Source organism: Lepus europaeus, chromosome 12 (genome assembly GCF_033115175.1).
Source record: "Lepus europaeus isolate LE1 chromosome 12, mLepTim1.pri, whole genome shotgun sequence".
Classification (NCBI taxonomy): Eukaryota; Metazoa; Chordata; class Mammalia; order Lagomorpha; family Leporidae; genus Lepus; species Lepus europaeus.
In genome coordinates, this window is record NC_084838.1 from 92,141,782 (window position 1) to 92,169,598 (window position 27,817).

General features: G+C 42.6%; 1 protein-coding gene across 1 annotated transcript in view; it reads left to right on the forward strand.

Moving 5' to 3' along the window:
- The window catches only part of PTPDC1 (protein tyrosine phosphatase domain containing 1), a 90,853-nt gene that overhangs the window by 26,568 nt on the left and 36,468 nt on the right, over positions 1-27,817 (forward strand). The window contains exon 2 of the mRNA XM_062208516.1: positions 6,978-7,065. Coding sequence (XP_062064500.1) covers positions 6,984-7,065 — 82 coding nt within the window. The 5' untranslated portion in view covers positions 6,978-6,983. The remainder of the gene's footprint in view (positions 1-6,977; positions 7,066-27,817) is intronic.

The following is a 27,817-nucleotide window of genomic DNA, read 5'->3' on the forward strand; positions in this document are numbered from 1 at the left end:
AATAGACGTGTTTTTTGATAGGTGCAGGCATTTGGCCTAACAGTTAAGATACTGGTTGGGAAACCCACATCCCACATCAGAATGCCTAGGTGCAAGTCCCAGCTCTGCTCCCAATCCCAGCCTCCTGCTAATGTGCACCCGGAAAAGCAGCAGCTGATGGAACAACTGGTTGGAGCCCTGTCCCCATGTAGTAGACCTAGATTGTGTTCCGAAATTCAGCTGTTGCTGGATTTGGGGAATGAACCATAAGATGAGAGGTTTCTGTCTCTCTATCCCCACTTCCTCTCTGCCTCTCAAATAAATTAAGTAAATAAATTCTTAAAATGTGTTTTTTTAAATGAAAAGACTTTTTAAACAACAGATCCAGAGCAGAATCCAAGCAACAGAAGCCCCCACACAGGGCTGTAGTTAGAATCCAGGAAGACAACTATTTAGTAGGCCTAGGAAACTTTGGTCCTCAGTCCACAGAGCTCAGAAAGAAGTATCTTCAAAGAGAAGGTAGGGAATATGATATGGCACTGTTATTAATGAGTTTAAGGCTTGTAAGCATGTGATTTATATTCCTTTTGTCACTAAGAAAAATATGATTAAAAATCAGAGAAAGTCTGTAGAAGAAATGCGTTCTCCCAAGTTTATAATAAAACAAAAATATGCCCTTGTTTTAAACAGCTGATGAATGGAAAAATGAATTCATTGGACACTGAAGCTTGGGATATTTTCCTTTGAGCAGTGTAGGTTTGGTGACACAAGATGATTATTTAAATGTATTATACTTCTTCATGTGTTCAAGCATAGTACTTGGTTTTCTTTAAAATGTGTGTACAGAATACAATAATTTAATTGTATTTTCTTAAATTTTAAAGTAAAAGCATGACAAAATGACATGAAACTGAAAACTAAAATTTCAAAGTTGAAAATCTCGGGGCCAGTGTTGTGGCATAGCAGGTAAAAGCTGCCACCTGCATCCCACATGGGCTCCAGTTCATGTCCCAGGCTGCTCTACTTCTTGTTCTTTTTTTTTTTTTTTTTTTTTTTTTAATTTGAAAGGCAGAGTTGAGGGTGGGGAGAGACAAGGAAAGAGAAAGAGAGAGGTCTTCCATCTGCTGCAATGGCTGGGGTTGGGCCAGGCCAGAGCCAGGAGCTTCATCCCCATCTCCCACGTGAGTGTGAGGACCAAGCTGTTGGCTATCCTCTACTGCTTTTCCAGGCACATTGGCAGTGAGCTAGATCAGAAGTGGAGAGGCCACGACTCAAACCAGCACCCATATGGGATGCAGATGGTAGCATAACTCCACAGCACCAGCCCCTGCTCCACCTGTGATCCAGCTCCCTGCTAATGGCCTGGAAAAACAACCGAAGGTGGCCTACGTGTTTGGGACACTGCCACCCATATTGGAGACCTAGATGAAGCTCCTGACTCCTGGCTTTGGCCTAGCATATCTCTGGCTGTTGTGACCATTTGGGGAGCAAACCAGTGGATGGAAGATCTGTCTCTTCCCCCTCTCTGTGTAATTCTGGCTTTCAAATAAATAAATAAATAATTTTAAAAAAAATTTAATAGCTCTGGGGAGGCAGCCTGTTGGGTTTCCCCCACCTGACAACAAACATTTTCCATTAAAAAAAGTTAATAACTCATTATAAATGTCCTAGAACAATACAGTAGCTTTAAATTTAAAAAGTTAAAATCTCAATATAAAAGAAATGATATAGTTGGAAGAACTTAATAATAGAAGAGTGAACAGTAATACAGGTTAACTGATTTATCTATTTTACATAGAATCAAAATTGACAGAGTAAGTAGTGATTAAAGCATATTAGAAGTTGTTAAAATACTGTGATGGGGTTGAGCATGTGGCACAATGAGTTAAGCCACCACTTGGGACACTTGCATCTCATATTGGAGTGCTTAGTTCAAGTCCTGGCTATTTGATACTTCCAATCCACCTTCCTGCTAATGTGCTTGGGACGCATTGGATGATGGCCCAATTCCTTGGATTCCAGCCACTTGTGTAGTAGACCTGGATAGAGTTCCTGGCTCCTGGATTTGGCCCAGTCCAGTACCAGCTGTTGCAGACATTTGGGGGAGTGAACCAGCTGATGACATATCCCTTCCCCTCCCTACCTCTCCCCCCACTCTTTATCATACTTTCAAATAAATAAATACATCTTTAAAATAAAATATTGTGATATATTAAATGGGGGCAAGGGAAAGTTTGGCATGGTGAGAAATAGAATAAAACTAGCCAGTTTCCTTACTTTTAATACCAGGAATTCAGTTGTATGGTTTAGAGATAACAACCAGGGACCTAGCTGTAGTGATTATCTCCCAGGATAACCAAAGGATTTAACTCTGGGGAATAAACTTTGGCTGGAAGGATAAGAGATGGAGGCTTTTACTTTTCATTATGTACTGTTTATTCACTTTTAACTTTCATATATGTTTAATTATCCTCAATGAATTTCTGATTCTTAACCTTAAAGTGTCTTGCAAATCATTTGTAGCCAGCTTTTTTCTTTGTTGATGTATCCTGATGTGTCTTGAGATTGCTGAAAACACTAATGTGATGACGAGACACATCTGCTGTGCAGGGGAGCACGAGATGAAGGAGGTGACCATTTTTGTTCTTATGGGGGTAAGATGTTGACTCTGGGGACTAGCATATTTTTAAAAGATTTTTTTATTTATTGGAAAGAGTGACAGGGGAGAAACACAGAAAGAGATCTTTCATCTGCTGGTTCGCTCCCCAAATGGCTACAGTGGCGGGGGCTGGGCCAAGCCAAAGCCACGAGTCCAGAATTACATCCTGTTCTCCCACTTGGGTGGCAAGGCCCAAGTGGTTGGACCATCATCTGGCTGCCTTCCCAGGTGCACCAGCAGGAAGCTGGGTCAGAAGCAGAACTACCAGGACTTCAACCTGCACTCCAGTATAGCATGCCAGTGTTGCAGGTGGCAGCCCGACCTGCTGCACCCTACCACCAGTTCTGGGGTCCAGCATAGTAGTGACATTAGCGTGTAAATAAGATCAGGCATCAGGCTGGTGACAGGGTCTAGAATCATTCCAGGTGAAGACTGGTAGAAGGAGCTGATGAAGACCATCTCGGGGGAACATTGTCACCAGCTCTAGATCTGTGGGGGGAAGGAAGTGTGTTCTGTGTGGGCAGACATGGGAGCAGTGGGTGGAAACCAGAGTGCGGCATTATGAGGAGTCTCCAGCTACCATGCCTACAGATGCAGTGACATCCTGCATTTGCGCTTCTGAGACAGAAATTCTGAAGATAGTCTGGAGACCTGGATTGCATTCTGGCTACAAGTTCAGCCCCAGCTGGTGCCAGTTGAGGGTCTTGGGGGGAGTGAATAAGTGGATAGGAACGATTCTCTCTCTCTCTCTCTCTGCTTCTGAAATTTAAAAAAGCTTTTATGAAATAATCAGTGCTAGAATTCCAACTGCTCCAAAAATCCATGATTCTAATAGCTGTGTGTAGGAATTTCAAAATGTTTGTAATCATATAAACATTATCTTTGAATTCCATTTTCTAACAGACTTTTAAAAATTGCTCTTATATGATAATAATTGTTTTGCTCATCAAAATATGTTTTAAGAGAACAGTCCAATGTTATAAAAAGTACTGTGGTGAAAATGTTTCCTCTAAGTGTAATTTTAATGGTCATTCTTTGAAGTTAAGTGTTCGCTAATGAGTTTCCTGAAACAACTTGTTCCATTAGTCCTTTTACTTCCTGTCTTTATGTAATACTCATTTTAAATGTTAGGCACAACATAGTATTTTGCATTAATTAGTATTATACTCAATTTGCAACATTATTAATTATAGAAAGCATTCTTCTTTTTAATGGCATTTTAGATCACTGTTATGATTTTAATTCCTTTATTTCTTTTGAAAGAACAGCTTCCTCAAATAGGACTTTAGATTTTAAGTTTTGTTCTTTTAGATCTGCATTTGGGGAATGAACCAGCAGATGAAAGATCACTTTATCTTGGTCTCTTTTTGTTACTCTGCCTTTCAAGTAGATGAAGAAACTTTTTAATACAATTTTATTTTAGAAGTATATTTTAGTGGACTTAACATTCTCAAAGAATCAGAGATTTGTGAAGTGATTGTTTTTCTAACAAATGAACAGATGTTCCAAGAAAAATATCAGTTGGGGCTGAATTTAACAACCACTGTTCATTTATCAGTGCAAGAAGTTTCAACAGATTTTTAGAGCCTTTTAAAAAATTAAAATCATTTAATAAACCAATCAAATTAATGTTGGCTCCCTAATCATTGATGCTCCAAAAATAAATATGATTTGGCAAAGAAATATTACTATTGTTAGAAAAAAACACTTAGAATTGTATGATTTTATATTGTATCATGGTCAACTCCATAAACTTTTCTGGGTTATGTGCTTGCACTTTATGAAAATAACTATATAAAATTTCACAACTTACTTGTTATTGTTTTCCTCAGTACTTAAGCTACAGTTAGTTTGTGACTACTGAGTTGTTTTACAAAATGTAAATGTTTGTTTACAAAATGTTGGCATCATCTTTATTATAACTCCTTTCATTTTTTTTTTTTTGACAGGCAGAGTTAGAGAGAGAGAGAGAGAGAGAGAGAAAGGTCTTCCTTCCGTTGGTTCACCCCCCCCCCCCCAAATGGCCGTTATGGCCAGCACGCTGCGCCTATCCGAAGCCAGGAGCAAGGTGCTTCCTCCTGGTCTCCCATGTGGGTGCAGGGCCCAAGCACTTGGGCCATCCTTCACTGCCTTCCCGGGCCACAGCAGAGAGCGGTACTGGAAGAGGAGCAATCAGGACAGAACCGGCGCCCCAACCGGGACTAGAACCCGAGTTGCCAGCACTGCAGGCAGAAGATTAGCCTAGTGAGCCGTGGCGCCGGCCCAGAACTCCTTTTCATTTTCAACTGTGTAATAGTGAAAAAAACTAAACTCTAAAACAAAAGGTGGTATCAGCTGCTACCCTGGTATTCGATGTGTATAATGACCCAATGAAATAATTTCACAACTTTGTAAAAAGGGCTAGTAGCTACTTTGTAGAGTTACTGTTATAAAAAGGTAATTTAATATTTGTTTCTAGCACATAGTAAGAGCTTAAGGAAGATGATCATTTCTGGTTTTTTTTTTTTTTTTTTTTTGACATATAGAAGATTTTAATCCTTACTGGGAACCCTATCATTTGAGCAAAACTGTAGTCAGTTAGCCATATGAAGGTACTTCAAAAAGTTAGTGGAAAAGGAAATTAAAAGTTCATTTTGGTGCAGAAAAATTGAAATCCGTGCATATGAGGGGTCTTCAAAAGTTCATGGAGAAATATATTATGAAAAACTGATGTATGGGTTTCAAAATTTTATACCAAAAATAAACAACTTTGTTTTTAAGATTATTTATTTATTTTAAAGGCAGAGAGGCAGAGAGAGTGAGAGTGAGAGAGAGAGAGAGAGAGAGAGAAAGTCTTCCATTTGGTGGTTCACTCCCTAAATGGCCAAAACAGCCAGAGTTAGGCTGATCCAAAGCCATGAGCTTCTTCCAAGCCTTCTCCTACGGACTTGGGTCATCTTCTACTGATTTCTCAGGCAATAGCAGAGAGCTGGATTGGAAGTGGAGCAGCTGGGACTTGAACCAGTGCCCTTATGGGATGCTGGCACTGCAGGTGGCGGCTTTACCTGCTATGCCACAGTGCTGGCCCCTAAACTTTTAATTCCATTTTCCCACAGCTTTTTAAAGTACTTTCTTTAAAAGAATATTTATTTATTTGAAAGAGTTACACCAAAGAGGAGAGGCAGAGGTCTTCCAACTAATGGTTCACTCCCCAACTGGCTGCAACAGCCAGAGCTGTGCTGATCCAAAGCCAGGAACTCCTTCCAGGTCCCCCACGTGGGTGCAGGGGCCCAAGGACTTGGGCCATCTTCTACTGCTTTCCCAGGCCACAGCAGAGAGCTGGGTCGGAAGAGGAGCAGCCGGGTCTTGAACTGGCACCTGTATGGGATGCCAGTGCTTCAGGCCAGGGTGTTAACCCACTGCGCCACAGCACTGGCCCATAAAGTATTCTTGTATAATTTAGCATGAGCCTGATGAAGACTGTTAACTACCAATTAATGTCCTTCAAATGCAGCAAACCATCATTTGGTAGAATTCTGTTCCTCAGTAGAGTGAAGGTTTCATCTCAGTTGCCTAGTATACCCTCATGTCTACAATAAGTATTGCTCCTTGAGCCTTGTTAAAATGCTGATTCCTCCCTGAAGCTGTCTGCCTACCCTCAGGTTGGGCAGCCTTCCTCATTGCCCCAGCCTGGCTTGTGACACTTAGCACTTATTAGCATTATGTATGTCTACATCTTATCTTCCCCATAGACTCTATACATACATAAAAGAGAGTATGTCTGTCTTTTCTTCGTAATGTCCTTACTATCCAGCTTATATGAATCATGTATTAAGTAAGTTAAAAATAACATTAAAAATTTAAAAGAAATTATCCGAAGCCAGGTGCTTTCTCTTGGTCTCCCATGCGGGTGCAGGACCCAAGGACTTGGGCCATCCTCCACTGCCTTCCCGAGCCACAGCAGAGAGCTGGACTGGAAGAGGAGCAACCGGGTCAGAATCTGGTGCCCCAACCGGGACTAGAACCTAGGGTGCCAGTGCCGCAGGTGGAGGATTAGCCAAGTGAGCCGCGGTGCTGGCCAATAATTTCTTTTTATTTTTTTAACCTAGTGTTCAAAAACATTTCAGTGTTTAATCTGTAAAAATCATTAGTGAGATGTTTACACATTTTTGTATTTAATCTTCAAAATTTTGTGTTTTAGTCTTACAGCACAGCTCAGCCTGAACCAGACACATTTCAATTATTAGTAAGCACTTAACTAATGACTGCTGTAATGGACAGCAGAGATCTAGTTTGTTATAAGTGATTTGTAAAGAATATCCCAAGGCAAACTTTAAAAATAAATTTTTTTTCCCAATAGGCTATCATGGCTGCAGGAGTCTTACCTCAAAACGAACAACCATATTCCGTGCTGGTGAATAACAGTGGATATGCTGCAAACATGGAAGGTAATATCTCTTTTATTAATTTTTTTGGAACAGATTTTTATTTATTTGAAAGGAAGAGAGCTCTTCCATTCCCCAGTTTACTACCTAAATGTCTGCAACAACCAGCTGTGGACCAGCTGAAAGCCAGGATACAGAACTGTCCAGGTCTCCCACTTGAGTGACAGGGTCCCCGTCCATTGGGCCATCTTCACTGCCTTTCAGGCACTTTAGAAGGAAGCTGGATTGGAAGTGGAGCCTCTGGGACTGCAGACTGAACTCACTTCACCGCAACACTGCACCTCTTTAACACACTTTCTGTTCCTCTAAGCAGAGTAGTGTTTGATAAAAGTAACTCTGAAAGGACATAAAAGAAAAGGCTCTATACCTACTGGATCTCAAGTTGTGGGTGTTATTAACAGTTTTTTGTTTCTTTCTGCATTCCTATTTTGACCTGTTAGAATTCCTTTTCAAATCTCTGAGAAAGGAGGGAGCATTTATCCTCATGGTCAAGATGCTCACATCCCATATCAGAGTACGTGGGTTTGAGTCCCAGCTTTGGCTTCTGACTCCAGCTTCCTGTTAATGAAGACCCTGGGAGGCAGCGGTGATGGCTCAAGTGGTTGTATTTCTGCCACCCAAGTGAGAAACTTGGATTTAGTTCCCCGCTTTGGCTCTGGCTTCAGCCCAGCCCTGGCCTTTGCAGCTATTTGAGGAATGAGTCAGGTGAGAGCTCTCTTGATCTCTGTCTCTCCCTCTCAAATAAACACATTTTTTAAATTTAAAAAAACCCTGAATAATGATGCTGTCCTGTTAAGAGGAATTGTTGGCAATGCTGTTTGTCTCCTGCATTATTTTAGACTGAGATGAAGTATGTATTTCTGCCTCAAACACCTATTTGTGAATCCAGCTTTTATTTCTTCCTCTTTAAATTACTTGCAGGTGTCACTTAGAAAGCACATTCAGAACCTCTGAAGCCCTACTTTTCCTGTCCTCAGTTGCCTTCCCACTGTTTTCATTTTTCTATGGCATGGTAGGCAAGGAAGCACGCTTGGACTCCTGCTGCCGCACTTGCCCCTCACTCTTTTCTGCTGCAGTTCTGAGCAGGGAGCCACCTGATTCCACTTGAGCAGTGCTGGTCTTTCTGCCACCAGCAGCCGTCGGCCGGTATTGAGTAATTTTTCTTGGCAATACCCTTTGCAGTACTTTCTGAACGCTAAATCTGGGTTTTACCCAGGTCCACTTTTGTTTTACTGTATAGGGAACTTTGAAGAATTCCTGGCCTAAAGTATGGATCAGATCATAAAGGAAGAGTAAAGGATTAAGGGTCTAACTGGAGGTATTGGAGTTCAGCACTGGGAACCATCGGTTGTCAGTTGTGTTCTTGTTGGGCTCTGACCACCCCACCAGAGGGAGCTCTCTTTCTCCAAGAAATCCAATGTTTCCCCATTGAGGAGCCTCATAGATTGTCCTTCATCTGTCTGTGCTGTGTCTGACTCTGAAAGTGCTAATACAGCTGATGACTACCATTTGTGTACAGCTTCTATGTGCCAGACTTAGTCTATCTTGGTCTTCTGGTCTCAGAAATGCTGTCTACAACAAGTACAATAATGGTGTCAACTTGCTGCTTGCTTCCCTTGTGGAATGATGCACATTTTTCCCCTGAGTAACACTCCAGACTTGCCCTCTTGTACCTCCTGTTAGGATGTTCCTTCTTAGGTGGCGATTCCCAGCAGGACCCTGTTGGTATTTGGGGTGAGTAGCTCTTCCCTGAACTTCAGAGACCTCAGTACCAAAGATATTTCCCGTCCCTGGCCCCACCCACTAAATCCAGCAGTGTCCCCAGGTACCAGTGACAACCACAGTACAACCTTTCCACATACCCCCAAGAAGGTTGTACCACTTCCATTGTGATCCACTAGAAAAGCTGATTTTTTTTTACCTTTCCAAAAAACTTAATTTTTTTTCACTGTGTAACTATAGCTGACTTTTAACTAGGAGAAAACTTGGAAAAATAAAATTTACTTTGTATCTAACTTTCTTAAAATATATTGCATCTACAAATATAGTCATTTATGCTTTATTAGGTTTGAGGCTAGACAGTAGTTTTTTTTTGTTTTGTTTTGTTTTTTGAAGATTTTATTTATTTATTTGAAAGTCAGAGTTACACAGAGAGAAGAAAGGCAGAGAGAGAGAGAGAGAGGTCTTCCTTCCATTAGTTCATTCCCCAACTGGCTGCAATGGCCAGCGCTGCACTGATCCGAAGCCAGGAGCCAGGTACTTCCTCCTGGTCTCCCATGCGGGTGCAGGGCACAAGCACTTGGGCCATCCTCTGTGGGGAACCGCAGGCTGGCCACCTGTGAGAACCTCCTCATCTGCATAGCTTGCAGCAATCGGTTGACCACAAGGCCCACGAAAACAGCCAGGTGAAACAGATGAAACAGAATGGACTCTGCATAAACAACTAGGAGGAACCCGGTGAAACAGATGAAGTTGAGGCAGGACGGACTCTGCATAAACAACTAGGAAGAACCAGGTGAAACAGATGAACTTTCGACCTGAGACTATACTCATCCTTTCATCTGATTGGACGATACCAGCGTGAACTGCACGTGAAGAGAGCCGCTATTGGCTGTGGAGCGGATGCTCCACGGACTTGGGATATAAAGGGACATTGGGACTTGGGCTTGGAGCTCCTCCTTCTCTTTTCTTCCCCCCCCCCCCCACTCTTTCCTTCTGCCCCCACAAGTAAAAGTTCCTTGAGAACCGAGAAAGGGTGACCGTGTCATGATTGCATTGGACCCTTGCTGGTGAGGGTCCGACAATCCTCCACTGCCTTCCCGGGCCACAGCAGAGAGCGGGACTAGAACCCGGCACACATATGGGATGCCGGCACCACAGGTGGAGCATTAACCAAGTTAGCCATGGTGTCGGCCTCAAGACAGTGTTTTTTTAATGTTGGCTAATGGGGAAATGTAATTGAGGCAGAAAATAGGAAATTTATCAAGTTTTAGAATGAGACAGACGTAGATTTAAATAATGGTTCTACTGCTTAATAAACATTTTTCATAGGGCAATATCAAACATTACTGAAGTATACAGAGTAAAATAAAGATCCCTATGTACATATCATTCCACTAAAATGTACCATCAGCCTGCTTTAGCATTTCAGTCACTTGCTTCTCCACTCACTTCCCTACCATCCATATTTTGAAGCAAATTCAAGGCTTTGTGTCATTTTATTTGTTAAATAGTTACATAATTATAACAACTAAATAATAATGAATGATTAATATCAAGTATCTGTACGGTGTTCAAATTGCTAATTATTTCATAGTTTTATATCATAGGCCTAGTTTATATATGGTTTATTTACACACACACACACACACACAGGATACTTCAAAAAGTTCATGGACGCATGGAATGAAAAGTTTTAGTGCAACAATTTTTTCATAATACATATTTTCTGTTAACTTTTTGAAATACCCTTGTGTGTCTGAATTGGGATCCAAAAGAGGCCAGTACACTATAAGTGGTTGCTGTATAGCTTAAATCTCTTTAACTTAGATTTCCCCTCTCTTTTTTTCTTACAGTTTATTTGTTGAAGAAATTAAGGTGTTTTTGCCCTGTACAGTTTGCCAGGATCTGTTTTACTGATTATATCCATGTGGTATTTCCTATAAATTGGTAGACAGATGTGGAGTCTAGTCAGACTGTTGGGTTTTTTTAATTAACAAAAATCTTTTGTGGGTGGTGCCATATTATCCCATCAGGATGCCTCTGCTGTCTGGCTGTCTAGTTTTTGTGATGTGAACTTTTTGTTTTGAAATGATTTTTGAACTTACAGAAAAATTAGAAGAAAAACACAGTGCACACACACACACAAAACCTGTAGGTCATTCAGCCAGAGACTCCCATTCAATTTTTTTTTTTTTTTTTTGACATGCAGAGTGGACAGTGAGAGAGAGAGACAGAGAGAAAGGTCTTCCTTTTCCATTGGTTCACCTCCCAATGGCTGCTACGGCCGGTGCGCTGTGGCTGGCACTCTGCGCCAATCCGAAGGCAGGAGCCAGGTGCTTCTCCTGCTCTCCCATGCGGGTGTAAGGCCCAAGGACCTGGGCCATCCTCCACTGCACTCCCGGGCCACAGCAGAGAGGTGGACTGGAAGAGGAACAACTGGGACAGAACCGGCACCCCAACCGGGACTAGAACCCGGGGTGCTGGCGCCACAGGTGGAGGATTAGCCTAGTGAGCCGCGGCGCCGGCCATCCCATTCAAGTTTTGACAGCTCTCTTAATAATATGCTTTATTAGCAAAGAATTCTCATAATGATTTTTCATTCTCTTTGAAGGACCTTGATTGGTCCTTTCTTGACCTTAATGACTGCCAGTTTTTAAGTTTACAGGCTAGTTATTTTGTAGCATGTTCCTCATTTTGGGTCTGTCTGCTGTTTCCTCATGACAAGACTGAGGTTATACATTTCTGGTAAAAATGTCACAGAAGTGACCATGCTTTTCTGTCTGTATCACATCAGGTGACCCAAGATGTCATTTTGCCCCATCAGTGGAAACGTGAAGTTTGACCACTTCAGCAAAGTGTATCTGCCAAAAGTTATCCATTATAAATTATTCTTTTTCTCTTCATAATTAATATTTTATGGAGATATGTTTTGAAGTTCTGTTGATATCCTGTTCCACATCCAACTTCCACCTAGTGATTTTATTTTTTATTTTTTAAAAGATTTATTTATTTATTTGAAAGTCAGAGTTACACAGAGAGAGGAGAGGCAGAGAGAGAGAGAGGTCTTCCATCTGCTGGTTCACTCCCAGATGGCCACATCGGCTGGAGCTGCACCGATCCGAAGCCAGGAGCTTCTTCCTGGTCTCCCACACAGGTGCAGGGGCCCAAGGACTTGGGCCATCCTCTACTGCTTTCCCAGGCCATAGCAGAGAGCTGGATTGAAAGTGGAGCAGCCAGACTCGAACTGGTGTCCATATGGGATGCTGGAACTGCAAATGGCGGCTTTACCTGCTGTGCCACAGTGCCGGCCCCAAGCCACCTAGTGATTTTAGCATCCATTGATGTTTCTTGCCCAAATTAATTATTTCTATGATAGATAACTAAGTGGAAGTTTTCTAATTCCATCATTCCCTCTGCATTTATTGGTTGGCATCCTACTATACAGAAGTATTTTCTTCTCATTTGTTCAATTATTTATTCCAGTGTGGACTCCTGTTTTATCCAGTGGAATGTAATTTTCCCACTGTCATTTATTTTGAAGCTTCCCATATTTGGCTAGTAAAAACCCCTTTAGGCTGTTTGCAGTGTCCTCTTGATGTGTCACCCCATTCCTGCATTCTCCACCTTCTTGTACAGCCAAGTCTTCCAGCTCATCTTGTTCTTTCCCTGCCCGACCCTGAAATCAGCGCTTTCTCCAAGGAGCTCTGTTTTTAATGGGGGAACAAATGGTACTTAGGAACCAAGATTTGGGCATATTCAGTCAGACTCCAGACTGTCATGTTCCAAGTCCTCTCAGGGAACAAATCTAGGAAATGAATATTAGACATCTGTATTGATGTGATAGTCCAAGAGTTTTGGATTTCAAAGCATTTCAGATTTTGAATTTTCAGATTAGGGATACTCAGCCAGTAAATTCTATGCAAATATTCCAAAAGCCAAAACAACTCTGAAACTGGAAACACTTTTGATCTTAAACATTTCAGATGAGTATTCCCAGCTTGTTCATATGTATCTGTCCACTTTCACATGTGTATTTATTTCTCTGTCAGTTTACATCAAAGACCCTGAGTTTGGGGCCAGTGTTGTGGCCTAGCAGGTTAAGTTGCTGCCTGTAGTGCTGGCATCCCATATGGGCACTGGTTCAAGTCCTGGCTACCCTAGTTCCAATCCAGCTCCCTGCTAAGACCTGGATGGAGTTCTAGGCTCCTGGCTTTGGCCTGGCCCAGCCCCAGCTATTGTACCCATTTGGGGAGTGAACCAGTGGATGGAAGATATCTCTCTCTCTCTCTGTATCTCTGCCTTTCAAATAAATAAACTTTAAAAGAAAAAGAAAACCCTGAGTTCATGTTCATATTTCCAATTCTAATCCAACATTATTTTACTATAATTCCAGATTTTCCCAATCTTACATTTATAATCTCCAGGAATGAGAAATTTGGCTGTTACCATTCTTGGTATGCTTACCTATTTACCCAGTCCTCTTTTTCTTAACCAATCTTCCCCATGCTTCCCAGCCATCACTCAACTCAGTGTTTTTCCACATGGGGCCTGTACCCTGCGAGACACACACCATGTACCACTAGTTGCTTTCTCTTCCTTGGCCTTGACCTCCAGTAGGTGGCCTTGGCTTAGGCCTGCCTAGCAGTTTTTTTCTTTGATTATATATACATTAAAATGTTGAGATTATTATACTTTCACAGGGAGTTGTAAGAAATAATACAGAGGGATCCTATTTATCTTTACCTGGTTTCTATCAAAAATAACATCCTGAAAAACTATATAATAATAGTAACATCGCAGCTAGAATATATTAACATTTTTAAGGGCGAAAAGCAGAATGGTTCTGTCAGCACAAAGGTCCTTCCCATTTCCAAGCCCACCTACAGCTGTGACTCTGGTCATAAATGTGTTCCCTGGATGTAATTTTGTCATTTCAAGAGAGTTGTGTAATGAAATTTTATAGTATGTAACCTTCTAGAGTTGGCTTCTTTCAGTCGGCATAGTTCCTTTCAGTTCTGCCCAGGTTGTGGTATATATCAATGGTGTATTCCTTTTGGGTGCTGAGTGAAAGCATTCCATGGCCAAGGACACACCAGGGTATTTAGCCATTTGGTTATTGAAAGGAAGATCTCTGGGTTGTTTCCAGTTTGGCACTGTTATGAGTAAAGCTGCTCTGAACATTCATGTACAGTTAAGTTTTTATTACTCTGGGATAAATGCCTATGAGTGTATTTCCTAGATCATATGATAGTTGCATTATTAGTTCTATATGAAACTGCCAGACTTTTCCAGAGTGGTTTCACCATTTTTCATTACTACCAGCAGCAAGTGAGTGAGTGATTAAGTTTCTCTGCATCCTCACCACCATTAGTATTGTCATTATGTATTTTTAGCCTTTCTAGCAAGTGTGTAATGATATCTCTTTGTGCTTGTAATAGGCATTTCTCTAATGGCTAATGATGATAGTCAGCTTTTCATATGCTTATTTGCCTTGAAAGTGTCACTATATTCTCATTTTATATGTGTCTGCATATCTCTTTTCCACTCTGGTTGGTTGGACTTTTTTTTTTTTAAGCAGTTCTTTATATTTCTTTATAAAGTTTGTATGTTAGTTTTTTGCTGTCGAGCTTTAGGAGTTCTTTATATAGTCTGTATGTTAGTTTTTTCTCCAATGTGAGGTTTACAGATATATTCTCTTAGCCTGTAGCTTTCCTTTTTATACTCTTCATGACCTTTTTTGAGAAAGTTTTTATTTGTCTTCAGGCTCAATTTTCCTTTTATAGATTATACTTTTAGTGTCAAGTTTTAAGAACTTCACATGTACCAATGTCTGGAAGTTCTGTGGGGACTTTTGTAGTTTCTCTGTTCCCTTTCATTGATCTGTATATGTCTGTCCCTCCACCAATACCCCCAATGTGATTACTGTAGGTATGGAATAGGCCTTAGTATCAGAGTGATTCTTACCACTTAATTCTTTTTCAAGATTATTTTAGCTAGGACCTAAGGCTTTCCGTATAAATCTTAGAATAATAAGCTTAACTATATCCACAAGCAACCCTGCTGGTGTTTTTGATAAGAATTAAACCTGGAGTGGGTGTTTGGCACAGTAGTTAAGATGCAATAGGGATGCCCACATCCCATTGTGGAGTCCCTGGGTTCAGATTCTTGTTCCTTAATTCTGATCCAGCTCCCTCCTAATGTGCACCCTGGGAGGCAGCAGATGATGGCCTGAGGACTTGGGTCCCTGCCACACATGTGGGAGACCTAGGTTAAGTTCTTGGCTCTTGGCTTCAGCCTAACCCAACCCTGGCTGTTGTGGGCATCTGGGGAGTAACCAGAGAATGGAAGTTCTTTCTTGTCTATCTTTGTGTATCTCTCTGCTTTTCAAGTAAAATTAAAATAAATAAATAAATTTAAAATTTTCAAAGAGAATTAAAGTAATTCAGTTTATTATCTTTTCTATGTTGATTCTTCAAATCTATGATCATGACAGCTCTTCATTTCTATTTTTAAAATTTATTTATTTATTTGAAAGGCAGAGTTACAGAGGGAAGGAGAGACAGAGAGAGACCATTATTTGCTGGTTTACTTCCCAAATGACTGCCCCAGCCATGGCTGATCCAGTCTGAAGCCAGGAGCCAGGAACATCCTCTGGGTCTCACATGGGTGGCAGGGGCTCAAGCACTTGGGCCGTTTTCCACTGCTTTCTGAGGCACGTTAGCAGGGAGCTGGATCAGAAGCAGAGAAGCTGGGACTTGAACCAGTGCTCTGATATGGGATGCCAGTGTTCCAGGTGGCGGCTTAGCCTGCTGCACCACAGTGCTGGCTCCTTTTATTTTTATAGGACTATTCAGATTATGCCATTCATCTTGGTTGAGTCTTGGTTCAAGGAATTTGTCCATTTCTTCTAACTTGTCAAACTTACAAGCATAAAATTGTTCAAACTTTAAATAATACTTTAATAATAAAGTAGTGATACTCCCTGCTTCATCTCTGATATTGGTGATTTGTCTTTTTAAAAGTTTTTGCCAGTATTGTTAGAAGTTGGTTTTATTGTTATTTTTCATAGAGCCAGTTTTTTATTTAACTGACCTTTACTGTAATTTTTCTGTTTTTAATTTTACTGATTTGTGTTCTTATTTTTATCCTTCCAGAGCTTATTCTTATTTTTTATTTTCTTATTATTTTCCTAGTTTACTTAGGTTGAAACTTACATTACTGGCGTTAGGCCTTTTCTTTTCTCTAACATAGCATGAAGTGGTATACATTTCATTCACATGTCTGCTTTTCCGTGTGTTTTATGTATGTTTTATTTTGATTCACTTCTATGGATTTCGTAATTTCCTTTGAGACTTCTTCAATTCATGAATTATTTATAAGTTTGATGTTTAATTTTCAAGTCTTTGGAAGTTTTTCCTGTTCTCTTTCTGCTACTGATCTCTGGTTTGATTCCATTATGACTGAAGAGCATTCTCGTTCCAGTTCTTCTAGAAACAGTGCCAAAACATTATATTTAAGATTCTTATTATGTAATTTCATCATTTGATTTCCTTTTTAATGACTGTTGATTGTTTTTTTCTCATTGAAATTGTAATTTTCTTAGTTTTTGGTAAAACAAATGATTTTCACTGTATTCTCTACATTTTTAGATTCTGTTTTTTCTTACTTAGCAGATGTTGCAGTGTAGCTAGAGAACCAGGTGAGTGTGTATGCTCACCTTCCCCCTCAGCCTTACTGACGGCATCCAGCAAAAGTGGGTGCTTATTCTGCCTCATTGCACATGGGCAGGATGGAATGTCAGCTCTTCCCCCAGCTCTGTTGACTGTCATGGTGAAAGTGGGGCGTTGCTCTACACTGTCATGAGCCATTGAGTGGGAGTGTAAGGTCAGGTCCCTGAGAAGGAAAATGATCTGGGCCCCGTGACACCTGGGAAGGGGAGGTAGAGGTTGACTCATACCTCCTTGTTGCAAGGAATGGCTGAACCTCATTTCCCTGCTGGGCTCTGCCCACCTCAGGGGAAGAGCAGGTGGGGAGCATAATGCCAGCTGCTCTTCCTGCCACCTCCTTCCTCATGGGCTCTGCTGACACCAGTCCGTGGCTGGGGGCATGTGGCTTTTCGTGGTTCATTGATGGCAAGTAGGTGTCGGGCCAACACCTCTGGGCTCCTCTGATGCTGAGGACATCTGGGGGAGATGCTTCACATGCTGCCTTGTTCAGCCTCATTGCTGCCAACTGGATATGGAGGTGTCTGCCCCCGCTCTGTCTCACGGACACCAAAGCTTGGGGGAGTAGAGTGCCTGCTAGCCACGACCTGCCCTGCTTTGTTCACTCTCTCGTTATTTGAAAGGCAGGGTTACACAGAGCACCGGGACTACTCGAACTGGCACTCGTCAGACACTGGCACTCGTATCCCTTGGTGGCTTAATCAGCAGTGCCACAGCGCAGGCCCTGGTTCAGTCTCCTTGATGCTAGGTAGAGATGGAGGTTCTGGTCCCCTCTGATGCAGGAGAAGGCACAGTGTTGATAGCCATGCTTCAGGCCCCTTTGTTAAGACCTGTGACTGCCAGGAGAGTGTGGAGGCTTAGGTCACAGCTGGGCCCCATGACACTCTCCTGGCATGGGAGTTGCAGCACTGCTCACTTCCACCTCGGGAAATGGGCAGCCATCCTCTGCTCTGCCCACCGACACCACCCTCTGCAGGAATCAGCCCGCCTGCTTCTTCCAGATGGGGAGGAATTGACTCCTGATCAGCCCCACCTGGACTGTGCAGTGGGGGGAATCAGGACACCGTATGCTACTCCTAGGCAGAGATGGGAAGGTTAGCTCCCTGCCTTTACCTCTGGCACCATCTGATGAGAGTAGAATCCACTTTCTCTTCTGCAGAGTAGGAGCATTTGGGAGATCGGTTCTGTTCAAACCCCCTGAAACCATGGGTGGAAAAGATATGCCATTTGCATTGGTACTTGCCTGGAGCAGCATGGGTATTGCCAAAATTATTTTACGTTATTAGGTCATAATCACCTTTTCCCCAGGTCTTTGGCTAGGGGAGAAGGCTTTTCTTGTAGCTTGCTCTGGGTTGAAGCTTCTGTAGCACCCTGCTTGGGGTATACGGAAGGCTGTCAGGAATCCCAGGAAACTCACAACCTCATTGTTCTTCCAGTCCTGAGGTCTCCAGACCAGCAGTGGTGAACCTTTTTTCTCTCAACTGCCATGTGGATATTTACAACATCATTTGCAGGCCATACAAAATTACCAAGTTAAATATTAGCCTGCCATTGGATTTATTGAATTTTGACTCCTGCCTGCTTTTACTTTGGCAGGGCCAGACCAAATGATTGGCATGCCTTATACTTGCCATAGGCCAGATGTTCCCCATCCCTGCTCTAGATGGTGGCCCCTTGAGAGTCCTCCTGTGTTTGTCTGTTCTGTTGTGTTCAGAGTATTTTAGTTGTAAGAAGTTAAACCTGGGGCCAGTGCAGGGGCATAGCAGGTAAAGCTGCCACCTGCAGTTTTGGTGTCCCATATAGCCACCGATTCAAGCCACAGCTGCTCCACTTCTGATCCAGCTATCTGCTATGGCCTGGGAAAGCCCAAGTCCTTCAACCCCTGCACCCATGTGGGAGACCCAGAAGAAGCTCTAAGCTCCTGGCTTCAGGTTGTCCCAGCTCCAGCTGATGTGGCCATATGGGGAGTGAACCAGCGGATGGAAGATCAATCTCTCTGTCTCTGCCTCTTTGTAACTCTGCTTTTCAAATAAATAAAAACAAATCTTTTTTTTTTTCAAAGAAGTTAAACCTGGGAGGAACAGAGGGCTACTTTGTCTTGACTGAATGAGAAATATATCCAGTGGTTTTTTGATGTATTTATTAAGGAAAAGAGAACAGGAAAGAAAGGAGGGAGAATTTCATTTCATTACTTGGAGGTATAATTCATTTTGATTTGCCACTTAGAGGTTACAACCCACTGTCTTTAAATATGTTTATAGAGTTATAGAAGCAACTCCACAGTTTATTTTTTGAGAGTTATTTATTTATTTGAAAGTCAGAGTTACAGAGAGTGGGAGAGAGATCTTCCATCCACTGGTTCACTCCCACAAATGCTCTCAGCAGCCTGTGGCTAAGCTAGGCTGAAGCCAGAAGTCAAGAATGCTTTCCAGGTTTTCTGTATGGGTGTCTGGGAATCAACTATTTGAGCCGTCACCTACTGCCCCCCACGATGCTTATTGGCAGGAAACTAAGGAGCAAGGGAGCCAGAACACAAACACAGGCACTCTGGTGTGGGTGTCCCAAGCAGCATTTCAACCACTGTGCCAAATGACTGCCTCCATAATCAATTTTAGAACACAGTTATCACCCCAGAAAGCCCCTGTGTGTCCTTCCCTTCCCCCATTAGCCTTAAGAACCTGTAGTCTGCTTTGTCTCTGTAAAGATTTCCTTTATCTAGACATTCCATATAAATTGAGTCATGCAGTAGGTGCTTTTTTGTGTCTAGCTTCTTTGCTTAGCATAGTCTTCTTTTTTTGAGATTTGTTTATATATTTGAAAGGCATGCTTGGGGCCAGTATTGTGGCATAGTTGGTAAAGCCACTGCCTGCAATGCTGGCATCCCATATGGGCACCAGTTCCAGATTTGTCTGCTCCACTTCCAATCCAGCTCCCTGCTAATGTGACTAGGAAAGCAATGGAAAATGGCTCAAGTGCTTGGGCTCCTGCACCCACGTGGGAGACCTGGGGAAAGCTCCTGGCCCCTGGCTTTGGCCTGGCCCAGTCTGCCATTGTGGCCATTTGGGGAGTGAACCAGCAGATGGAAGACATCTCCCTCCCCCTTTCCCTCTCTCTATAACTCTGCCTTTTTTAAAGAGAGATTTATTTATTTATTTGAAAGTCAGAATTAAGCAGAGAGAGGAAGAGACAGAGATCTTCCATTCACTGGTTCACTCCCCAAATGGCCACAACAGCCTGGAGCTGGTCTAGGCCAAAGCTAAGAGCCTGGAACTCCATCTGGGTCTCCCATATGGGTGACAGAGGCCCAGGTACTTGAGCTATCTTCAGCTGCTTTCCCAGGTACATTATCAGGAAGCTGGGTCAGAAGTGGAGCAGCTGGCACTTGAACCTGTGCTCATATGGGATGCCAGCATTACAGGTGGAGGCTTAACCCACTGTGCCACAACACTGGACCAAGTATAATCTTTTCGAGGTTCACTCATGTTGTATAATGTGGCAGTATTTTTTATGGTAGAACTTTTAGATTATATGGATAGTCCACATTTTAAATACGTTTATCAATTGATAGATATTGGGTTGTTTCTACTTTTTGGTTCTTATGAATAATGTTGCTTTGAACATTTGTATCCAAGTTTTTGTGTGGATATATGTTTAATATTTCTTGGTTAGTCAGCTGGGAGTAGAACATTGGGTGGTATGGTAACTCTATGTTTAATCCTTTGAGGCTTCTCCAAAGTGGCTGCACAAGTTTACATTCCTAGCAGCAGTGTCTGAGGCCAACACTTGGTATTCTCTGACTCTTTGATTGTAACCATCTAATAGATATGAAGTGGTATATCTTTTTTCTTTTAAAGATTTATTTATTTATTTGAAGGCAGAGGGTAGAGAGAGTCAGAGGGATAGAGAGAGAGAGAGAGAGAGAGAGAGAGAGAGAGAGAGGTCTTCCATCTGCTGGTTTACTCCCCAGATGGCCACAATGGCTGGACTGATCTGAAGCCTGGAGCCTGGAGCTTCTTCCGGGTCTCCCATGCAGCTACAGGTACCCAAGGACTTGGGACATCTTCTACTGCTTTTCCAGGCCATAGCAGAGACCTGGATCAGAAGTGGAGCAGCTGGGACTTGAACCAGTGTCCCTATAGGGTGCTGGCACTGCAGGCAGCGGCTTTACCCGCTGTGCCACAGCACCGGCCCCTATGTGGTTTTAATATGTTTTTCTCTAATAACTGGTGATGCATATCTGTTTTTGGAGAAATGCCCATTCAAATAATTTGCCCATTTTAAAATTATTGAGTTATAATCCATCTACCACAAAACTCATCTTTTCATAGTAGTCAGTGGCTTTCAGTGTTGTACACACAGCTGTGTAATCATCACTGCTATCTAAATCTAGAACATTTTTATCAGACAAAAAGAGGTCCTGTACCAATTAGCAGCCAGTTCCCCTTCCACCCTCTGCCTAGTCCCTAGCAATCACTGGTCTACCTTCTGTACCTCTGGATTGGCCTATTCAGGACATTTAATATAATAGAATAATACTATGTGGGGCCTTGTGTCAATTTCGTCTTACACAGCATAATGTTATAATGTTTTCAGGGTTCATCCGTGGTTACTTATTTAATGATCTATTTATTTATTTGAAAGGCAAAATGACACTCAGAAACAGAGAGAGAGATCTATCTGCTGGTTCACTCCCCAAATGTCCACAAAGGCTGAGGCTGGTCCCGGCCAAAGCAAGGAGCCTGAGTCTCCAGCATGGGCGGTAGGGGCCTAAGTACTGGGCCATCTCCCACTGGTTTCTTAGATGCATTACGCATGGAACTAGATCCGAAGCAGAGAAGCTGGGACTCAAACTGGCTCTCACATGGGATGCTAGCATGGCAAATGATGGCTTAACCTGTGCACCACAGCACCGGTTCCAAGACTAATCCATGTTTTAGCACGTATCAATACTTCATCTGTTTTATTGCTGAATAATATTCCATTGTATGGATATAACACATTTTGTTCATCTTTTTGGATTGGTGTACACTTGAATTGTTTCTGCTTTTGGCTATTATGAACATTCACATACTTTTTTTAAAAGATTTAATTATTGGGGCTGGCACTGTGGCATAGTGGGTAAAGCTGCTGCCTGCAGTGCCAGCATCCCACATGGCTGCCGGTTCAAGTCCCAGCTGCTCCATTTCCAATTCAGCTCTCTGCTATGGCCTGGGAAAGCAGTGGAAGATGGCCCAAGTCTTTGTGCCCCTGCCCCCGCGTGGGAGACCCAGAAGAATCTTCTGGCTTTTGGCTTCAAATTGGCCCAGCTTTGGCCATCAAGGCCATTTGGAGAGTGAACCAGCAGATGGAAGACTTTCTCTCTCTCTCTCTGCCTCTGAGTAACTCTGATTTTCAAATAAATAAAATTTTTAAATATTTAAAAGTTTTACTTATTTACTTGAAAGAGTTATAGAAAGGGAGAGAGACGCAGAAAGAGAGAGATATCTTCCATCTGCTGGTACACCCCCTCCCACCCCCCCGTGGCTGAAACAGCCAATGCTGAGCCAGATTGAAAACAGGAACCAGGAATTTCATCTGGGTCTCCCACATGTGTAGCCGGGGCCCACATTTTTCAGCTGCTTTTCCCAGCCCCTAGCAGAGAGCTGGATTGGAAGTGGAGCAGCTGGGCTCCAATTGCTGACCATATGGGATACAGGTGTCACAGGTTGCGGCTTTACCCACTGCACCACAGCGCCAGCCTCCATTGGTGTATTTTTAATTGCTCTTGGGCATACACTTAGGAGTGCAGTTGCTAGGTCATGTGGTAATTCTATGTGTAACATTTTAAGAAACTGCCAATCCAGTGGTTTTGATTTTTCATTTCCCTAATTACCAGTGATATTGAGTTTCTCTTCATGTATCTGATGGTCATTTGTACATCTTCTTGAAAGATAAATTTATTCAAATATTTACCCTTTTATTTATTTATTTATTTATTTATTTATTTTTAAAGGTTTATTTTATTTATTTGAAATACTGAGTTACAGAGAGAGGTAGAGACAGAGAGAGAGGTCTTCTATCTGCTGGTTTAGTCCCCAGATGGCCACAATGGCCAGAGCTGCACCAATCCAAAACCAGGAGCCAGAGGCTTCTTCCAGGTCTCCCACGTGGGTGCAGGGGCCCAAGGACTTTGGACATCTTCTACTGCTTTTCCAGGTCATAGCAGAGAGCTGGATTGGAAGAGGAGCAGCCAGGACTAGAACCAGTGCCCATATGGAATGCTGGCGCTTCAGTCCAGGGATTTAACCCACTGCGCCACAGTGCCGGCCCTTACCCTTTTTTAAATTGGACTATTTTGTTGTTGTTGTTTTAGGAGTTTTCTATATACTCTAAATGCAAATTTATTATATTAATATGCTATTGCTATTCCTGGTTTTCTAAATTTGTTCTCGTAACTTTGAGTCATTTGTGTCTCTTCCTTAATCTGGTATGACTACATTCTCACGTACCTCTTTTGTACTTACTGTCATATAGATGACATTTTACATGTCATAGGCCCAGTAGTACAATGACATGCATATTGTTCTGTACAGTCTTTTAAAAATAACATTAAGGGGCCAACACTGTGGCATAGTGGGTAAAGCCGCCTCTTGTAGTACCAGCATCCCATGTGGGTGCTGGTTTGAGTCCCAGCTGCTCCACTTCTGATCCAGGTCTCTGCTATGGCCTGGGAAAGCAGTAGAAGAAGGCCCAAGTCTGTGGGCTCCTGTACCTGCATGGGAGACCCAGAAGAAGCTTCTGGCTCCTGGTTTCGGATGGGCGCAGCTCCAGCCATTGTGGCCATCTGGGGAGTGAACCAGCAAATGGAAGACCTCTTTCTCTCTCCCTGCCTCTGCCTCTCTGTTACTCTGCCTTCAAATAAATAAATAAATCTTTAAAGAAAAAAAAAAAACACATTAAAAAAGAATACACAGCCAGCACCGCGGCTCACTTGGCTAATCCTCAGCCTGCGGCGCCGGCACACCGGGTTCTAGTCCCAGTTGGGGTGCCGGATTCTGTCCCGGTTGCTCCTCTTCCAGTACCGCTCTCTGCTGTGGCCCAGGAAGGCAGTGGAGGTTGGCCCAAGTGCTTGGGCCCTGCACCCGCATGGGAGACCGGGAGGAAGCACCTGACTCCTGGCTTCGGATCGTCGCAGCGCGCTGGCCATAGCAGCCATTTGGGGAGTAAACCAATGGAAGGAAGACCTTTCTCTCTCTGTCTCTCTCTCTCACTGTCTAACTCTGCTGTCAAAAAAAAAAAAAAAAAGAATACACATTTATACTGTTTTATGTAATTACTGTATTTTATATTATACCACTAGTGATGTGATCTACCATTTTTTTTTTCTCTTATAAATTCACATTATCATCTTGGGAAACTTGCTTTCAACCTGAAAGACTGCCTTTAGTGTTTCTTATAAAGTGGACCTACTAGCAATGAATTCCTTTTTTTTTTTTAATCTGGAAATGCCTTTAATTCTCCTTAAGTTTTGAAAGATAATCTTGCTGAATTTAGGATTCTTAATTGACAGTGTCTATTTTAAGCAATTTGAATATGTCATCTCTCTCTGCTTTTTGGTCTGTGTTGTTCTGAGGAAAAATCTGTTAATCTTATTGAGGTTCCCTTGTACGTGAGGAGTCATTTTTCTCGTTGGGATTTTTTTTTTACTATGTGTATCGTGGTTTGAGTTTCTTTTTTGTTTATCCTACTTGGAGTTTAAGTCTGTAGATATGTAGATTTGTACTTCTCATTTTATCTGGGAAGCTTTAAGCCATTTTTTCTCCTAATAGTTTTCTACCCCTTCTTTTACTCTCTTGGTACATTCATTATTTGTATGTTGGTCCACTTAGTGGTGTAACACATGTGTATCTCTGAGACAGTGTTCATTTTTCATCATTCTTTATTCTCTCTGTTCATGAGTATGTAAACTATCTATCCAATTTCTATAATTCTTTTTCCTGCCACTTCAAATCTGCTGTTCAGTTCCTCAAGTGAATTTTTCATTGTTTTTCTACTTCTCAACTTCAGAATTTTCATTTGCTCCCTTATTTTATTGCTTCTTCCTCTTTATTGAGCTCTGTCCAATGAGGCGTTATTATCACAGCTTCCTTTACTACTTTGAACATATTCATAATGGCTGCTTTGAAGTGTTTGATATAATGGATGTCTGGTTCCTCTCACAGGCAGTTTCTTTTGTGCTGTCTTTCTTGCATATTTGTCTCACTTTCCTGTTTCTGTGTCATGTTTTGTTGAAAGCTGGCTGTTCTGGGCCAGTGTTGTAGTGCAACAGGTTAGCCCACTACCTAGACACCAACATCCCATATTTGAGCACTGATTTGAGTTCAGCTGCTCTGCTTCCAATCCATCTCACTGTTAATGCACTTGGAAAACATCAGAGGATGACCCGCATGCTTGGGCCTTTGTCACCTGCATGGGAGTCTTGAAAAGTGTTCTAGGCTTCTGACTTTGTTCTGCCCCAACCTCAGCCATTATGGCCATTGGGAGAGTAAACCAGTAGATAGACTGTCTCTCCCTCTCCCTCCCCCTCCCCCTCCCCCTCCCTCCCCCTCCCTCCCCCTCCCCCTCCCCCTCCCTCTCCTTCTCCCTCTGCCTTTCGAATAAGTAAAATAAATAGTTTTGTTTTTTTTTTTAAAGAAAACTGGGTATTTTAGGTAATGTGTTTGTAGCTCTAGTTACTTACTGATGCCCTCCCTACCCAGACTTGTTTGTTTAGAGACCTAACTAGGCCATCTCAGAAAAGCCTGTTTACACTCCATAGTTTGAAGCCTCAATGTGACCCTGGCCTTGGTCAAGTCAGCATGGTCATCTGGAGGTGGCAGTGATTTGCCTGTGTCTTGTACTAATAATCTGTCTCCTTCAGTTCTCAGCACATAACCCATTGTGTTCTACTAATTGCCTTCTGGTCTTCTCTGTTGTGCTTGACAAAGCCCTCTAGCATCTATTGCTCCATAGTCTGATCCAATTAAGTTTGGGCAGTAATGGTTTTTGAAGTCACTCTGAGGTTTGTTCTTACTCTGTGAGAGTAATTCTTCATTGTCTTTCTCTGGGTCTCTGGTAAGCCAACTGGTCCACAGGTTGCCTTGTGGCCCTCTTGAAGCTATCAAGAATCCTCTCAATTGCTTGTCACTAAAGCCTCTGTTGTTTTTGAAAGTATCTTTAGGCCTGAGGTTTCCCTACTGTGTTTCAGATAAAGAATTTCTTTGGGCAGAAATTAGTTTTTAAGGTCTGCTTCTCCCTGTGGGCAAAATTTCCTAGCCATGGCTCAGGAATTTCAGTCAGGGATACCAGCACACTTCTCTGATTGATATTTTTGCTTTGCTAACTGAGTATCTGCTTGCCTAAATGTGGAGCCTCTGACCTACAAATGAAGTGGAGTGAGGGCACTTGGGGCCCTACTGTTTTCAGCTTACTATCTGAAACTCTAGGTCATTGCTGAAGGAAATCAAAGATCTGAATAAATAAATCTAAATAAATAAAAATAACCCCATGTTCATGGATTAGAAGATGTTGTTTGGATGTCAGTACAACCCAACATGATATTCAGATTCAGTGCAATCCTTGTTTAAATTTGCAGAAATAGGAAATAATCCATTCCAGAATTTATAAGGAGTCTCAGAGGGCTTCCAAAGATCCAAGCAATCTATGGGGATAGCTTCATAATACCGGATTTGGCAGTGATTTCTGGAACATGAAACCAAAGAAAGAACAGATAAATTGGGTTTTATCAAAATTAAAAAACTGCATCAGAAGACACTCAGTTCTATATCAGTAAAATGTCAAGGCAACCTACAGAATGGGAGAAATTATTTGCAAATTATATCTAATGAGGTTAATATATATTAGATATTACACATTATATATATATAATATATAAAATGCCTAAAAATCAATAACCAGGAAAAAAAAGCCCAACTCAAAAATGGGCAGTTGACTTAAGTAGGCATTTCCCTTTAAAAGACAACCACATTCCCTATCAAAGTATCTGGGTTTGAACCCTAACTCTGCTTCTGATTCTAGTGGTTGGGACCCTGCCATTCGTGTGTTACGTGGATTGAATTCCCAACTTTGGCTTGGGAATTTCAGCAGCCATTTCAGACATTTAGGAACTGGATCAGTGGATGGGACTACTCTCACACCTGTTCTTTCCCTCACCCTCACTCCCTCTCTCTGTCTTCTAAGAAAATATTTTTTTTTCCAGTAGGGAAGATTTAGTTCAAATAAGGAACATCTTGGAGAAGTTCCACCAGTATTTGAAAAACTCATAAGTCAAAGAGATGCTTTGTGTTACATTTTCAGAGGGAGAAACTAGAACCATTATGTGTAAAGAAATGGATTTTGAGTCACCATTAGAAAACATGTTGCGCAGGGGCCGGCACTGTGGCGTACTGGGTTAACGCCCTGGCCTGAAGCGCCAGCATCCCATATGTGCCGGGTTTGAGATCCAGCTGCTCCACTTCCTGTCCAGCTCTCTGCTATGGCCTGGGAAAGCAGTAGAAGATGGCCCAAGTCCTTGGGCTCCTGCACCGGTGTGAGAGACCGGAGGAAGCTCCTGGCTCCTGGCTTCAAATCGGCGCAGCTGTGGCCACTTGGGAAGTGAACCATCGGATGGAAGACCTCTCTCTCACTCTCTCGCTCTCACTCTCTCTCTGCCTCTCCTCTCTCTGTGTAACTCTTTCAAGTAAAATAAATAAATCTTTAAAAAAAAAAAAAAAACAGCTGGCGCCGTGGCTCAACAGGCTAATCCTCTGCCTTGTGGCGCCGGCACACCCGGTTCTAGTCCCGGTTGGGGCACCGGATTCTGTCCCGGTTGCCCCTCTTCCAGGCCAGCTCTCTGCTGTGGCCAGGGAGTGCAGTGGAGGATGGCCCAAGTGCTTGGGTCCTGCACCCCATGGGAGACCAGGATAAGCACCTGGCTCCTGCCATCGGATCAGCGCGGTGCGCCGGCCGCAGCGCGCCGGCCGCAGTGGCCATTGGAGGGTGAACCAACGGCAAAGGAAGACCTTTCTCTCTGTCTCTCTCTCTCACTGTCCACTCTGCCTGTCAAAAAAAAAAAAAAAACATATTGAGCAGGATGTACCACATGGCAATGTGGTACAGTAGGCTAAGCCTCTGCCTGCAGCACCAGCACCCCATATGGGAGCTGGTTTGTGTCCCAGCTGCTCCTCTTCTGATCCAGCTCTCTGCTATCGCCTGGGAAAGCAGTAGAAGATGGCCCGAGTGCTTAGGCCCCTGTAACCACGTGGGAGACCCAGCCAGAAGAAGCTCCTGGC